The 15,895-nt window shown below is 41.7% G+C and overlaps 1 protein-coding gene across 4 annotated transcripts in view; it reads left to right on the top strand.

Moving 5' to 3' along the window:
- Positions 1-13,724, top strand: part of MARVELD2 (MARVEL domain containing 2) — a 32,894-nt gene extending 19,170 nt beyond the window's left edge. For all 4 annotated transcript variants that reach the window (XM_058730382.1, XM_058730388.1, XM_058730376.1 and 1 more), the window contains 3 exons: positions 217-388; positions 11,069-11,119; positions 11,920-13,724. In XM_058730382.1, coding sequence (XP_058586365.1) covers positions 217-388; positions 11,069-11,119; positions 11,920-12,042 — 346 coding nt within the window. In that variant the 3' untranslated portion in view covers positions 12,043-13,724. The remainder of the gene's footprint in view (positions 1-216; positions 389-11,068; positions 11,120-11,919) is intronic.
- The last annotated feature ends 2,171 nt before the right edge of the window (positions 13,725-15,895 follow it).

Genomic DNA, 15,895 nt, shown 5'->3' with positions numbered 1-15,895 from the left:
GCTCAGAGCCTGGAGCCTGCTTCGGAGTCTGTCTCTCCCTCTCTCCCTCTCTCCCTCCCTCTCTCCCTCTCTTCCTCTCTCTCAGCTGTTTGTTCCCTGAGAGGTAGTACATTGAATTGAAGATACGGTGTGGTCAGTGAGGAAAGAGCTAAGCTGATTTCCCATTCAGTCCGTTTCAGTGAAAAAGTTACATCACTGGCCAATTTTTTCCCGCAGAAAATACCCTGTGATTCAGACAGATGATGAACGAGAACGCTATAAAGCTGTGTTCCAAGACCAGTTTTCAGAGTACAAAGAGCTTTCTGCAGAAGTCCAAGCCGTCTTGAGGAAGTTTGATGAGCTGGATGCAGTGATGAGCAGATTGCCACGTTGTTCGGAAAACCAACAGGTCAGTACCCACAGTGCCTGGGAGGAGCACTGAAAGAGGAAGCGTAAAATCTAGGAGGAGCAGTGAGAGAGGAAGCGAAAAATCTGAGCTTTGTTCAGGTCGATGTGGGGAAGCCATAATAAGTGGGTACATTTGCTGTCTGTGTCTGGGAAAGTCATTTGAGATCTTTGAAGGGACTAGTCAGGATTACAATTCACATTATATAATTTTGTGTCTTTTGCCCTCAATTACTAAATAATTATACACAGTTGGGGCGCCTGGGTGGCTCAGTCGGTTGGGCGTCCGACTTCAGCTCAGGTCACGATCTCACGGTCTGTGAGTTCGAGCCCCGCATCGGGCTCTGTGCTGACAGCTCAGAGCCTGGAGCCTGCTTTGGATTCTGTGTCTCCCTCTCTCTCTGTCCCTCCCCTGCTCATACTCTGTCTCTCTCTGTCTCAAAAATAAATAAAAACATTTAAAAAATAAATAAAAATAAATAATTATACACAGTTATAAAACAGTCATTTTATTTTTTTATGTAAGTAAAATGTCAGTGTTCCTCAGGTCCATACTGAATCCGTCAGGGTCCCAAAGGAGACGGATGGCACACTCCAACTAATTTGAAAAAGATTTATTGGGGCGCCTGGGTGGCTCAGTCGGTTGGGCGACCAACTTTGGCTCAGGTCATGATCTCGCGGTGCGTGAGTTCGAGCCCTGCATCGGGCTCTGTGCTGACAGCTCGGAGCCTGGAGCCTGTTTCAGATTCTGTGTCTCCCTCTCTCTCTCACCCTCCCCCGTTCATGCTCTGTCTCTCTCTGTCTCAAAAATAAATAAACGTAAAAAAAAAAAAAAAATGAAAAAGATTTATTCAAACGGGTGGGTGTAGGGGAGCTACCAGGGGTCGTGCGTTCTCCAGGGATAAGTAACAGCCAAGCGGTTACCACCCCAGGTCCAAAGAACACAATGGTAAGGACAGAGAGTTGATCTGAGCTGTTAGCTCATCCCATCAGACTGATAACCATGATTGTGACAGAGGGAACCAGGGAGGAGACTCCAGTCACCAGGGACTCAAGCATTTTCTGTAATGCTCTGGAGTTTGTTGGGGGGGGTTTTGCATGTTAATATTTCTGAAGTCAGGATGCCCTGATAATCAGTGGCACTTTTTTTTCTCAGATGTACATTTTTTATTGAGGCAAAATTCACATAGAAAATTCACCCTTTTAAAATGAACAATTCAGTGAATTTTAGTTCATTCACCAAGTTGTATAACCATTACCACCCCCTGATTCCAGAACGTTTTCATCACCCCAGAGAGAAACGCCATACTCATCAGCACACACTCCCCCTTCCCTCCCCCCTCCAATCACTGACCATTGTTAACGTACTTTCTGTCTGTATGGTTTTATTCCAAACTCTTCATATAAATGGGATGATTTAATATGTGGCCTTTTGTGTCTGGCTTCTTTTCATAATGTTTTTAAGGTTCATTAATATTGTAGGAATATTCGGGATTTCATTCCTTTTTATGGTATTTATTCCATTGTATCTATATACCACATTTCATTTATCCATTTATCAGCGGATGGACGCTTTGGTTGTTTCTAGTTTTCGGCTGTTATGAATAATGCTATGAACTTTCGTGTGTAATATCCTATCCTTTTAAAAGACAATGTGTTAATCTATTATTCATATAATTCAAATTTTTAATTTTAATTTTTTTTATTTCGAAAGGAGAGAGAGAGCATGAGCAGGGGAGAGGGGCAGTAGGAAAGAGAAAGAGAGAGAAAGAGAAAGAATCTTCAGCAGGCTCCACAAACTGTGAAATGATGACCTGAGTCAAAATCAAGAGTCAGATACTCAGTCGGCTTTGCCACCCAGGGATCCTTGTAATTCAAATTTTTAAAACTCACACAGCACTTTTAACAAATGTCAAACAACTCAGTGTATGTATGTAACTAATATATATGTATATACAGTGCTCCTGAAATCCATATTGACTGAGCATCTTTGTTTTGACCACAAACTTTTTTTTTTTTTTTTTTTTAACGTTTATTTATTTTTGAGACAGAGAGAGACAGAGCATGAACAGGGGAGGGGCAGAGAGAAAGGGAGACACAGAATCTGAAACAGGCTCCAGGCTCTGAGCTGTCAGCACAGAGCCCGACGCGGGGCTCGAACTCACAGACCGTGAGATCATGACCTGAGCCGAAGTCGGATGTTTAACCAACCAAGCCACCCAGGCGCCCCGACCACAAACTTTTTTAAAAAATTATTTTTTAGGGGCGCCTGGGTGGCGCAGTCGGTTAAGCGTCCGACTTCAGCCAGGTCACGATCTCGCGGTCCGTGAGTTCGAGCCCCGCGTCGGGCTCTGGGATGATGGCTCGGAGCCTGGAGCCTGTTTCCGATTCTGTGTCTCCCTCTCTCTCTGCCCCTCCCCCGTTCATGCTCTGTCTCTCTCTGTCCCAAAAATAAATAAAAAACGTTGAAAAAAAAATTTAAAAAAAAAAAAATTATTTTTTAATGTTTTTATTTATTTTTGAGAGAGAGAGAGAGAGACATAGAGCACGAGCAGGGGAGCAGCAGAGAGAGAGGAAGACCTAGAATCCAAAGCATGCTCCAGGCTGTTAGCGCAGAGCCCGATATGGGGCTCAAACTGAAGAGACGTCAGGTCACGACCTGAGCTGAAGTCAGACACTCAACCGACTGAGCCACTCAGGCACCCCAACGATAAACTTTTAAGTGTACGTTTAAATCATTTGCAATTACGAGCTCTCTAAGCCAAAATAACCAGAGAAGTAACATTTTCCCAATCCTGGAGCAATGGAATGCTGTTATCTGTGACATACTGGTACCAGGAAGCAGGAGAAATCCAGCAAATACTGTAGGTCAAGGGTCAGTTAGTACCACTTAAAAACAAGCAAGGTCCATAGGTCCAAGAAGGACGCCCAAATTTATAGGCCCTTAAAGGAGTGCAGGAAGGAATGAGCAGGCCCCAGGAAACTGGATTGGCTCAGGCTGGGAAGAACAAGCTGGTTGACAGATAAGATGCTGAGCAATCCAGTTGTGCGGTGGAGTCTTTGAGTCTAGACCCAGTGGACTCCAGTGTATGGGCTTTGTGTGATGGGCAAGGGCTCAGGCATGTGGGTCTGCAACTGAGGGGTATAAAGTCCTAATTATGGTAGGGGCTGAGACTCAGCCTTCCCGTGATATTTCTGTACAGTATCAACAATAGTCATTCCCTCTGGTTTGTACACAGCATGGCAAGTAAGTAACCAGATGAAAAGGCCACAGTCTCAGTGTCTCCTCTAGTTCTTTTTTTTTTTTTTTTTTAAATATATGAAATTTACTGTCATATTGGTTTCCATACAACACCCAGTGCTCAACCCAAAAGGTGCCCTCCTCAATACCCATCACCCACCCTGCCCTCCCTCCCACCCCCCATCAACCCTCAGTTTGTTCTCAGTTTTTAACAGTCTCTTATGCTTTGGCTCTCTCCCACTCTAACCTCTTTTTGTTTTTTCCTTCCCCTCCCCCATGGGTTTCTGTTACGTTTCTCAGGATCCACATAAGAGTGAAACCATATGGTATCTGTCTTTCTCTGTATGGCTTATTTCACTTAGCATAATCCTCTCCAGTTCTATCCATGTTGCTACAAAAGGCCATATTTCATTCTTTCTCATTGCCACGTAGTATTCCATTGTGTATATAAACCACAATTTCTTTATCCATTCATCAGTTGATGGACATTTAGGCTCTTTCCATAATTTGGCTATTGTTGAGAGTGCTGCTATAAACATTGGGGTACAAGTGCCCCTATGCATCAGTATTCCTGTATCCCTTGGGTAAATTCCTAGCAGTGCTACTGCTGGGTCATAGGGTAGGTCTATTTTTCATTTTCTGAGGAACCTCCACACTTCCAGAGCGGCTGCACCAATTTGCATTCCCACCAACAGTGCAAGAGGGTTCCCGTTTCTCCACATCCTCTCCAGCATCTATAGTCTCCTGATTTGTTCATTTTGGCCACTCTGACTGGCGTGAGGTTGATATCTGAGTGTGGTTTTGATTTGTATTTCCCTGATAAGGAGCGACGTTGAACATCTTTTCATGTGCCTGTTGGCCATCGGATGTCTTCTTTAGAGAAGTGTCTATTCATGTTTTCTGCCCATTTCTTCACTGGGTTATTTGTTTTTCGGGTGTGGAGTTTGATGAGCTCTTTATAGATTTTGGATACTAGCCCTTTGTCCGATATGTCATTTGCAAATATCTTTTCCCATTCCGTTGGTTGCCTTTTAGTTTTGTTGGTTGTTTCCTTTGCTGTGCAGAAGCTTTTTATCTTCATAAGGTCCCAGTAATTCACTTTTGCTTTTAATTCCCTTGCCTTTGGGGATGTGCCGAGTAAGAGATTGCTACGGCTGAGGTCAGAGAGGTCTTTTCCTGCTTTCTCCTCTAAGGTTTTGATGGTTTCCTGTCTCACATTCAGGTCCTTTATCCATTTTGAGTTTATTTTTGTGAATGGTGTGAGAAAGTGGTCTAGTTTCAACCTTCTGCATGTTGCTGTCCAGTTCTCCCAGCACCATTTGTTAAAGAGACTGTCTTTTTTCCATTGGATATTCTTTCCTGCTTTGTCAAAGATGAGTTGGCCATACGTTTGTGGGTCTAGTTTTGGGGTTTCTATTCTATTCCATTGGTCTATGTGTCTGTTTTTATGCCAATACCATGCTGTCTTGATGATTACAGCTTTGTAGTAGAGGCTAAAGTCCGGGATTGTGATGCCTCCTGCTTTGGTCTTCTTCTTCAAAATTACTTTGGCTATTCGGGGCCTTTTGTGGTTCCATATGAATTTTAAGATTGCTTGTTCTAGTTTCGAGAAGAATGCTGGTGCAATTTTGATTGGGATTGCATTGAATGTGTAGATAGCTTTGGGTAGTATTGACATTTTGACAATATTTATTCTTCCAATCCATGAGCAGGGAATGTCTTTCCATTTCTTTAAATCTTCTTCAATTACCTTCATAAGCTTTCTATAGTTTTCAGCATACAGATCTTTTACATCTTTGGTTAGATTTATTCCTAGGTATTTTATGCTTCTTGGTGCAATTGTGAATGGGATCAGTTTCTTTATTTGTCTTTCTGTTGCTTCATTGTTAGTATATAAGAATGCAACTGATTTCTGTACATTGATTTTGTATCCTGCAACTTTGCTGAATTCATGTATCAGTTCTAGCAGACTTTTGGTGGAGTCTATCGGATTTTCCATGTATAATATCATGTCATCTGCAAAAAGCGAAAGCTTGACTTCATCTTTCCCTATTTTGATGCCTTTGATTTCCTTTTGTTGTCTGATTGCTGATGCTAGAACTTCCAGCACTATGCTAAACAACAGCGGTGAGAGTGGGCATCCCTGTCGTGTTCCTGATCTCAGGGAAAAAGCTCTCAGTTTTTCCCCATTGAGGATGATGTTAGCTGTGGGCTTTTCATAAATGGCTTTTATGATCTTTAAGTATGTTCCTTCTATCCCAACTTTCTCAAGGGTTTTTATTAAGAAAGGGTGCTGGATTTTGTCAAAGGCCTTTTCTGCATCGATTGACAGGATCATATGGTTCTTCTCTTTTTTTTTGTTAATGTGATGTATCACGTTGATCGATTTGCGAATGTTGAACCAGCCCTGCATCCCAGGAATGAATCCCACTTGATCATGGTGAATAATTCTTTTTATATGCCGTTGAATTCAATTTGCTAGTATCTTATTGAGAATTTTTGCATCCATATTCATCAGGGATATTGGCCTGTAGTTCTCTTTTTTTACTGGGTCTCTGTCTGGTTTAGGAATCAAAGTAATACTGGCTTCGTAGAATGAGTCTGGAAGTTTTCCTTTCATTTCTATTTCTTGGAATAGCTTGAGAAGGATAGGTATTATCTCTGCTTTAAACGTCTGGTAGAACTCCCCTGGGAAGCCATCTGGTCCTGGACTCTTATTTGTTGGGAGATTTTTGATAACCGATTCAATTTCTTCGCTGGTTATGGGTCTGTTCAAGCTTTCTATTTCCTCCTGATTGAGTTTTGGAAGAGTGTGGGTGTTTAGGAATTTGTCCATTTCTTCCAGGTTGTCCAATTTGTTGGCATATAATTTTTCATAGTATTCCCTGATAATTGTTTGTATCTCTGAGGGATTGGTTGTAATAATTCCATTTTCATTCATGATTTTATCTATTTGGGTCATCTCCCTTTTCTTTTTGAGAAGCCTGGCTAGAGGTTTGTCAATTTTGTTTATTTTTTCAAAAAACCAACTCTTGGTTTCGTTGATCTGCTCTACAGTTTTTTTAGATTCTATATTGTTTATTTCTGCTCTGATCTTTATAATTTCTCTTCTTCTGCTGGGTTTAGGCTGCCTTTGCTGTTCTGCTTCTATTTCCTTTAGGTGTGCTGTTAGATTTTGTATTTGGGATTTTTCTTGTTTCTTGAGATAGGCCTGGATTGCAATGTATTTTCCTCTCAGGACTGCCTTCGCTGCGTCCCAAAGCGTTTGGATTGTTGTATTTTCATTTTCGTTTGTTTCCATATATTTTTTAATTTCTTCTCTAATTGCCTGGTTGACCCACTCATTCGTTAGTAGGGTGTTCTTTAACCTCCATGCTTTTGGAGGTTTTCCAGACTTTTTCCTGTGGTTGATTTCAAGCTTCATAGCATTGTGGTCTGAAAGTATGCATGGTATAATTTCAATTCTTGTAAACTTATGAAGGGCTGTTTTGTGACCCAGTATATGATCTATCTTGGAGAATGTTCCATGTGCACTCGAGAAGAAAGTATATTCTGTTGCTTTGGGATGCAGAGTTCTAAATATATCTGTCAAGTCCATCTGATCCAATGTATCATTCAGGGCCCTTGTTTCTTTATTGACTGTGTGTCTAGATGATCTATCCATTTCTGTAAGTGGGGTGTTAAAGTCCCCTGCAATGACCACATTCTTATCAATAAGGTTGCTTATGTTTATGAGTAATTGTTTTATATATCTGGGGGCTCCGGTATTCGGCGCATAGACATTTATAATTGTTAGCTCTTCCTGATGGATAGACCCTGTAATTATTATATAATGCCCTTCTTCATCTCTTGTTACAGCCTTTAATTTAAAGTCTAGTTTATCTAACTATGGCTACTCCAGCTTTCTTTTGGCTTCCAGTAGCATGATAAATAGTTCTCCATCCCCTCACTCTGAATCTAAAGGTGTCCTCAGATCTCAAATGAGTCTCTTGTAGACAGCAAATAGATGGGTCTTGTTTTTTTATCCATTCTGATACCCTATGTCTTTTGGTTGGCGCATTTAATCCATTTACATTCAGTGTTATTATAGAAAGATACGGGTTTAGAGTCATTGTGATGTCTGTATGTTTTATGCTTGTAGTGATGTCTCTGGTACTTTGTCTCACAGGATCCCCCTTAGGATCTCTTGTAGGGCTGGTTTCATGGTGACAAATTCCTTCAGTTTTTGTTTGTTTGGGAAGACCTTTATCTCTCCTTCTATTCTAAATGACAGACTTGCTGGATAAAGGATTCTCGGCTGCATATTTTTTCTGTTTAGCACACTGAAGATATCGTGCCAAGCCTTTCTGGCCTGCCAAGTTTCAAAGGAGAGATCAGTCACGAGTCTTATAGGTCTCCCTTTATATGTGAGGGCACGTTTATCCCTTGCTGCTTTCAGAATTTTCTCTTTATCCTTGTATTTTGCCAGTTTCACTATGATATGTCGTGCAGAAGATCGATTCAAGTTACGTCTGAAGGGAGTTCTCTGTGCCTCTTGGATTTCAATGCCTTTTTCCTTCCCCAGTTCAGGGAAGTTCTCAGCTATAATTTCTTCAAGTACCCCTTCAGCACCTTTCCCTCTCTCTTCCTCCTCTGGGATACCAATTATGCGTATATTATTTCTTTTTAGTGTATCACTTAGTTCTCTAATTTTTCCCTCATACTCCTGGATTTTTTTATCTCTCTTTCTCTCAGCTTCCTCTTTTTCCATAACTTTATCTTCTAGTTCACTTCTCTCCTCTGCCTCTTCAATCCGAGCTGTCGTCGTTTCCATTTTGTTTTGCATTTCGTTTAAAGCGCTTTTCAGCTCCTCGTGACTGTTCCTTAGTCCCTTGATCTCTGTGGCAAGAGATTCTCTGCTGTCCTGTATACTGTTTTCAAGCCCAGCGATTAATTTTATGACTATTATTCTAAATTCACTTTCTGTTATATTATTTAAATCCTTTTTGATCAGTTCGTTAGCTGTTGTTATTTCCTGGAGATTCTTCTGAGGGGAATTCTTCCGTTTGGTCATTTTGGATAGTCCCTGGAGTGGTGAGGACCCGCAGGGCACTTCCCCTGTGCTGTGATGTATAACTGGAGTTGGTGGGCGGGGCCGCAGTCCGGCCTGATGTCTGCCCCCAGCCCACCGCTGGGGCCACAGTCAGACTGGTGTGTGCCTTCTCTTCCCCTCTCCTAGGGGCGGGATTCACTGTGGGGTGTCGTGGCCCGTCTGGGCTACTTGCACACTGCCAGGCTTGTGGTGCTGGGGATCCGGCGTATTAGCTGGGGTGAGTAGGCAAGGTGCACTGGGGCAGGAGGGGCAGGCTTAGCTCGCTTCTCCTTAGGTGATCCACTTCAGGAGGGGCCCTGTGGCAGCGGGAGGGAGTCAGATCCGCTGCCGGAGGTTTGGCTCCGCAGAAGCACAGAGTTGGGTGTTTGCGTGGAGCGAGCAAGTTCCCTGGCAGGAACCGGTTCCCTTTGGGATTTTGGCTGGGGGATGGGCGGGGGAGATGGCACTGGCGAGCGCCTTTGTTCCCCGCCAAGCTGAGCCCTGCCGTCCGGGGGCTCAGCAGCTCTCCCTCCCTTTGTCCTCCAGCCTTCCCGCTTTCTGAGCAGAGCTATTAACTTATGACCTTCCAGACGCTAAGTCGCGCTTGCTGTCGGAACACAGTCCATCCGGCCCCTCCGCTTTTGCCAGCCAGACTCGGGGGCTCAGCTTGGCCGGCGAGCCGCCCCTCCACCCCGGCTCCCTCCCGCCAGTCCGTGGAGCGTGCACCGCCTCGCCGCCCTTCCTACCCTCTTCCGTGGGCCTCTCGTCTGCGCTTGGCTCCAGAGACTCTGTTCTGCTAATCCTCTGGCGGTTTTCTGGGTTCTTTAGGCAGGTGTAGGTGGAATCTAAGTGATCAGCAGGACGCGCGGTGAGCCCAGCGTCCTCTTACGCCGCCATCTTCCCTCCTATCTCCTCTAGTTCTTATCTAAAGTAGAAATATTAGGGGCACTGGGGTGGCTCAGTCGGTTGAGCATTCAACTTCAGCTCAGGTCATGATCTCGCAGTTCGTGAGTTCAAGCCCTGTGTGGGGCTCTGTGCTGACAGCTCAGAGCCTGGAGCCTGCTTCGGATTCTGTTTCCCTCTCTCTCTGCCCCTCCTCCTCTCTCTCTCTCTCTCTCTCTCTCTCTCTCTCTCTCTCTCTCAAAAATAAATAAACATTAAAAAATTAAAAAATTTTACAAATAATAATAAAATAGAAATATTAATTGTATCACAAAATTTAACATTTCCTCAGCCACAGGCTGAGCTTTGCCATGGGTGGGGGCCTGCCAGGCCCGTTCATTTCCCACCAGGTCCCCAGGGAGGGGCATTTCCAAGCACAGCGGTCCCATTTGCAGGCACATATTCTCTCACAAACCTGGTTGTGTGCCCTTGAAAAATTAATCACATAACTTTTCTAAGCCCACAAAATAGAAATAATGCTCAAAATAATCTCTCTGGTCCTCACTGTCTGAAATTCAGTTTCTGTGACAGACTCTAGGAGAGGTTTTGCAGCTCTTATCTGTGCTGTTTCTCCAGCACAGCACCCCTGGCCCCAGGCAGCTAGTTTACTCCCAGGCCAGGACCCATTCATACAGGTGACAATTGAATTACCAAGGTCATCTCGATGCTGGCAAAGGATGAAAACACAATTGAAACTCATACAAAAGACACTGAAGAATCAAAATGTATTGCAAAAAGGATATGGGTGGGTGATGAAAAAAATGTTCTCAGGAGGCTTTTAGAACTATAAATTATTATATTTTCTCTTTTATTTATTAGGTTTACAGTGTTTGACAACTCTAAAGCACTGGTTTACATAGATAAATGAGGGCATTGTTCTAGTAATCTGTTCCTTTTGGTTCAATCCATTAAGTAACTTCATATTTACTATAAAACTTAAAGTTAGAAGGAACCTTCTATTAGTTATTTTTGAAAATTGAATAGTCTCAACCTCTTAGTCCCGGTGTATAATGTAGTTATTACATACCAAGCACTTTATAAGTATCATTTCAAATAAGTACAGCTTCTCACAACCTTATGAGGTCCTTGTGGTTATTATTTCCATGTTCCCAGTAAGGAAAGTGAACCTCAGGTTAAGTAGCTTGCTCAGGGTCAGACACCTGGCAAGCAGTGGCCCTGAGACTCAGTTCTGGTTTCACACAGGCGGGGGCCTTTCTCTCTCTTCACCCCTAGATCCCAGTGTGTGGTGAGTGGTAAGCCCTCTAATCTGTATCCATTGAATTGAATTTTAGTGTGTGGGTATTTTCATTATAGTCTTAGATAAAAATTATTTTTTGTTCTAATTCCCAGTGTACTTCTGAGACATTCTTGAGATATGATTTGAGTAAATCCTGGTGTTTTAATTCAAGTATACAATATATTATTTTTAGGAACATGAAAGAATTTCAAGAATCCATGAAGAGTTTAAGAAAAAAAAGAATGTGAGTAAAACCATTTTCTTCTTCAAAGTATTTTCTTATTCAGGTGCCGTGGTGAGCTGACAGACCTTAGATTCTCTCAGCTAAAGTAGTTCTTTTTTAATATTTCTTTTTTTTACTGTTTATTTATTTTGAGAGAGAGAGAACGAGAGAGAATCCCAAGCATGCTCTGTGCTGTCAGTGCAGAGTCTGACCCTGGGGTCGACCCCACGAGCCTGGGAACATGACCTGAACCAAAATCAAGAGTCAGACGCTCAACCAACTGAGCCACCCAGGCGCTCCTCTTTTTTAGTATTTGTTAAGATGGTACTTACTAGAGAACATGAGTAGCTCCTGAATACCTTTTCTTCTCTTTGTCTTCTGTTACATCCTGGTTTAGCAACCTAGGGAAATGAACACCCGATATAGAACTTTTCACTGACATTTCCTTCAAAAAGATTAAGTTATTTTATGTTTGTCACTCCATCCTTAACTTAATTGCACAGAGAAGTAGAGCCTGGAGAGAGCTTTTATTAATCTTTTTCTGCACTTATTATTTGCTTCTTGATATAATTTAAACTACCAAAGTTAAAGTTGTCTCAGCTCTCTGTATTTACCACTCAATTTTGCTGTGAAACTAACACTATTGTAAAAAGTAAAATCTATTTTAAAAATGTAGAGACATGCTCTTCTTATCAGGAAGATTTTGAAATCTGTTGCAGAAACTCTCCCATGAAGGGTCATTTTCTGAATGATAATGTCTGTTTCTGTGTTCTTCACTGAGGAAACTGGAGGCTGAAATAATGGCTGTGTTTCTTTTTCAGGATCCTACATTTCTGGAAAAAAAAGAGCGCTGTGATTATCTAAAGAATAAACTTTCTCACATAAAGCAAAGAATTCAAGAATATGATAAAGTAATGAATTGGAATGTACAAGGTTATTCTTAACCCTTGTTTGAAACCACTTTTTTTTTTTTATATTAAACTTACTATTTATTTACTGTCTTTTTCATGCTAGTCTACGATAGACAAAAGCATGTGCTTCCGGCATCGGCTTTTAATTGGTGTAGCCAGTCAGCCATGTTATGATAGTATGATTCCACTTGACACATTTCAAAACAGATTCGGATTTACCAAGGGTAAGAAGTGGTATGTTCATCTGTGTACATTTTATATTTATCTTGTTAAAAGTAGCTTAGAGATCATACCCTTGCAGTGTGATGGACACATAGGGTATCAATTCTGGTGCCGCATTTTCCTTTTTCACTCAGGCCACGCCTGGGATTTCTCTAGGACACATTTCTCTTCCAGCCCAAGTGTGATTTCTTCTCTTGAAAGGGATTTGAATCTGAGATCCACATTTTTAAGTCTTATGATCTTGGGCAAGTTGTTTAATCTCTCTGTGCCTATTTTCTCGTCTGTGAAAATGGAGCTAATAATAGTGCCTCCCTTGTAGGGTTGTTATGAGGATTAGATGAGTTAATATTCGTAAAGCACTTAGAATAGACCCTGGCACATTATACGCAGTACCTTAGAGTGTATGAAATCTGTAGCAGTGATTGTGACACGAACAAACTAGCAAGGAAAGGTTTTTAATGGGCAAGTTCAGCCAGCTAACCGCAAGTCCCACGTGTCTCATGAATTTCTTTCTTTGCTGTTAATAACTCTTAACCACACGTAGCCTTAAACGGATGCTTCCGTGTGGATCTGTGCCCATTGGGGTCCACCACATCTTTCCTCTCGTTCATCAGTGTCACTGGGCACATATGTCCACATCCCCACAGCCCAGCCATTCCTGTCTACATTCATTGTGAGGACTGTGACCATTGTTGCGTTTTCTGTCCTGTTTGGGTGTCCCTCTAAGGCCCCATGATCTTACTTTTACTTGGGACCTCCTTTTGACTTATTGTGATGTTTTGTCTTCCTAAGCATTATCTTGGCTTTGGAGCTTTATTCATGAAAAATGTTTTGTTTTTATCAGTATGAACAGTGGACTACCTGAAAAAATGTTTTTTAAAAAATCACTGTTATTATTGGATCCTATTCCACAGCATCTATCTTGGAGATAGTTTCCTAGGTGCAGAAGTACAATTTCTGCTTAACGTAGCTGCCATTCAAACAAGTGATGTTCAAAGAATTTACTAAAGTGATGAAACCAAAGAAAAGCATGTGGAAAAGCAAGAGGCTTAAAAAGTGTTGCATACTAAATGGATTTCCTAGTTTTTCTTTATCATTGAAATCTTAGCATTTATTGTTAATATTTTAATTCCATGGCTCTCGGACTATGGTTTAGGCCCTAAGCAACTTAGCAGGTGACACCTAGGGAAGAGTGAGGCCCCTATAAAGTCCCCTCAACTGCAACAGCTTCACCTTCCGTTTTACATATTGGGGCTCCATGTTTCACTTAAGATGCATACCAGTGCTTTAAGAAGAGGAAAACTAACATGAAATAATACCATTTTGATAGATTATAAAGAGTTAGATTCGTATTGAAATGAAGTGTTAGATTTAACTTTGTGAAATTTAACTCTAATTATAAATGTTAACCTTTGAAAAACCAATGCTGTAACACTGACTTTTTAAATTTTTTATGTCAATACCTGGGCATATTAAAATTTCAATTCCTTGTTTTTTGTGTGTACCCTTTATTTACTTATTTTTAAATGTTTATTTATTTTTGAGTGAGAAAGAGAGCACAAACAGGAGAGGGGCAGAGAGAGAGGGGGACACAGGATCCAAAGCAGGTTCTGTACTGACAGCAAGAGATCCCAACACGGGGCTCAAACTCAAAAACTTTGAGATCATGACCTGAGCCAAAGTCGCACACTTAACTGATTGAGCCACCCAGGTGCCCCATGCATGCCCTTTATTGTTTGCTTTTCTAGCATTCCTGTGTTGACTGGGCATGTTCTTGAAAATATTTTCCATTATCAGAAAATAAACTGGAAAGTCATTGAAAACCTGTAGGTCATGATGTTCAGGTGACAGTTTCCTCCTCCCCCATTATTTGCAAAAATTCAAAGCCAAGGCCACTGTGCACCACAGGCTGAGTGGCCTAAAATAACAGAAATCTATTGTCTCACGGTTCTGCAGGCAGGGGCTTGAAATCCAGGTGTCAGCAGAGCCAAGCTCTCTCTGAAACCTGTAGGGAAATCCTTCCTAGCTCCTAGTAGTTGGCTGGCCGTCTTTGGTGTTCCTTGGCTTATGTATTAATCATCCCAGTCCTCTGCCCTCACATTGCTTTCTGGTGTCTCTGTCTTCACATGGCTATCTTCTTAGGACACTAGTCATATTGGATTAGGGACTCATCCTCTCTACTATGCCCTCATGTTAACTAATTGCACCTGCAAAGACCCTATTTCCAAATAACGTCACATTCTGGACATACCAGAGGTTAGAACTTTTGCGGGGGTAAGGATACAATTTAACCCATAGCAGTCATTTTTGGCAAGTTGTGAGATTCAGAAGCAAAGATATTTTCCAGTACATTTTATTTCTTCCAGATAACTTTAACATGTATTCTAATTTGAAACTTAATATAAGAATATGTCAATATATCTATAAACATTTTATTTTAGAGAGTGTATGCACACGAGCAAGGGAAAAGGATAGAGAGAGAGAGAGAGAGAGAGAGAGAGAGAGAGAGAGAGAATCTCAAGCAGGCTCCACACTGAGCACAGAACCTGACACAGTGCTGAATCCCACAATCCTGGGATCATGACCTGAGCCGAAATCAAGAGTCAGATGCTTAACCAACTGAGCCATCCATATGCCCCGAGAATATGTCAATATATTAAAAACTTAGAAAGAAGAAGGTATGTATTCTTCACTCATTCATTTGCCAGTTATGTGCCAAATGCTTTCATTGGCCAGATGCTACTCTAGCATTGAGGGTACAGTAGTGGATGATACAGAAAACCCAAGACTTTTGTCTAATGGGAGATATGAATGAGACGACCAGGGCTTGATAATGAAATACACATTTTTGTTACGTGCATTTCTAGAAATGGTTTGTGTAGTGAACTTGATACTGAGATGTACCAATGTTCAAAAGATAGACAATATAGGAAATATAATTATTTCTGATTCTTATCTTAAAAAAAAAAAAAAACAACTATTGTAGGGGCACCTGGGTGGCTTAGTCAGTTCAATGTCTGACTTGGGCTCAGGTTAGGATCTCATAGTTCATGAGATTAAGCCCCACACTGGGCTCACTGCTGTCAGCACAGAGCTTACTTTGAATTCTCTGTTCACCTCTTGTTCTGCCCCTCCCCCACTTTCTCTCTCTCTCTCTCGAAACTGAATTTAAAAATTTTTTAAATAAAATAAAAACTATTATAGAATAATTTTTTAAAGAAAAAAAATAGTAAGTGTAAAAGCTTAGAAAATAAAAGTCCCACCACGATTGGGGTGCCTGGCTGGCTCAGTCAGTAGAACAGGTGACTCTTGATCTTAGGGTCATGACTTTGAGCCCCTTGTTAGGTATAGAGATTACTTAAAAAAATAAATAAAAGTTGGGGCGCCTGGGTGGCTCAGTCGGTTGGGCAGCCCACTATGGCTCAGGTCATGATCTCGTAGTCTTTGAGTTCAAGCCCCACATCGGGCTCTGTGCTGACAGCTCGGAGCCTGGAGCTTACTTCTGATACTGTGCCTCCCTCTCTCTGCCCCTTCCCTGCTTGGTCTCTCTCTCTCTCTCTCTCTCTCTCTCTCTCAAAAATAATAAAAAAAATTTAAAAAAAGTTTTGTTTTAAATAAAAGTCCCACCACTATCATTCTACTCTCTGTCAATATATACTGTTTG

The sequence above is a fragment of the Neofelis nebulosa genome, chromosome 1, assembly GCF_028018385.1.
Source record: "Neofelis nebulosa isolate mNeoNeb1 chromosome 1, mNeoNeb1.pri, whole genome shotgun sequence".
In the NCBI taxonomy this organism is placed as follows: domain Eukaryota; kingdom Metazoa; phylum Chordata; class Mammalia; order Carnivora; family Felidae; genus Neofelis; species Neofelis nebulosa.
The sequence above is the reverse complement of the archived record's forward strand: the minus strand, read 5'-3'. Positions and strand labels throughout refer to the sequence as shown.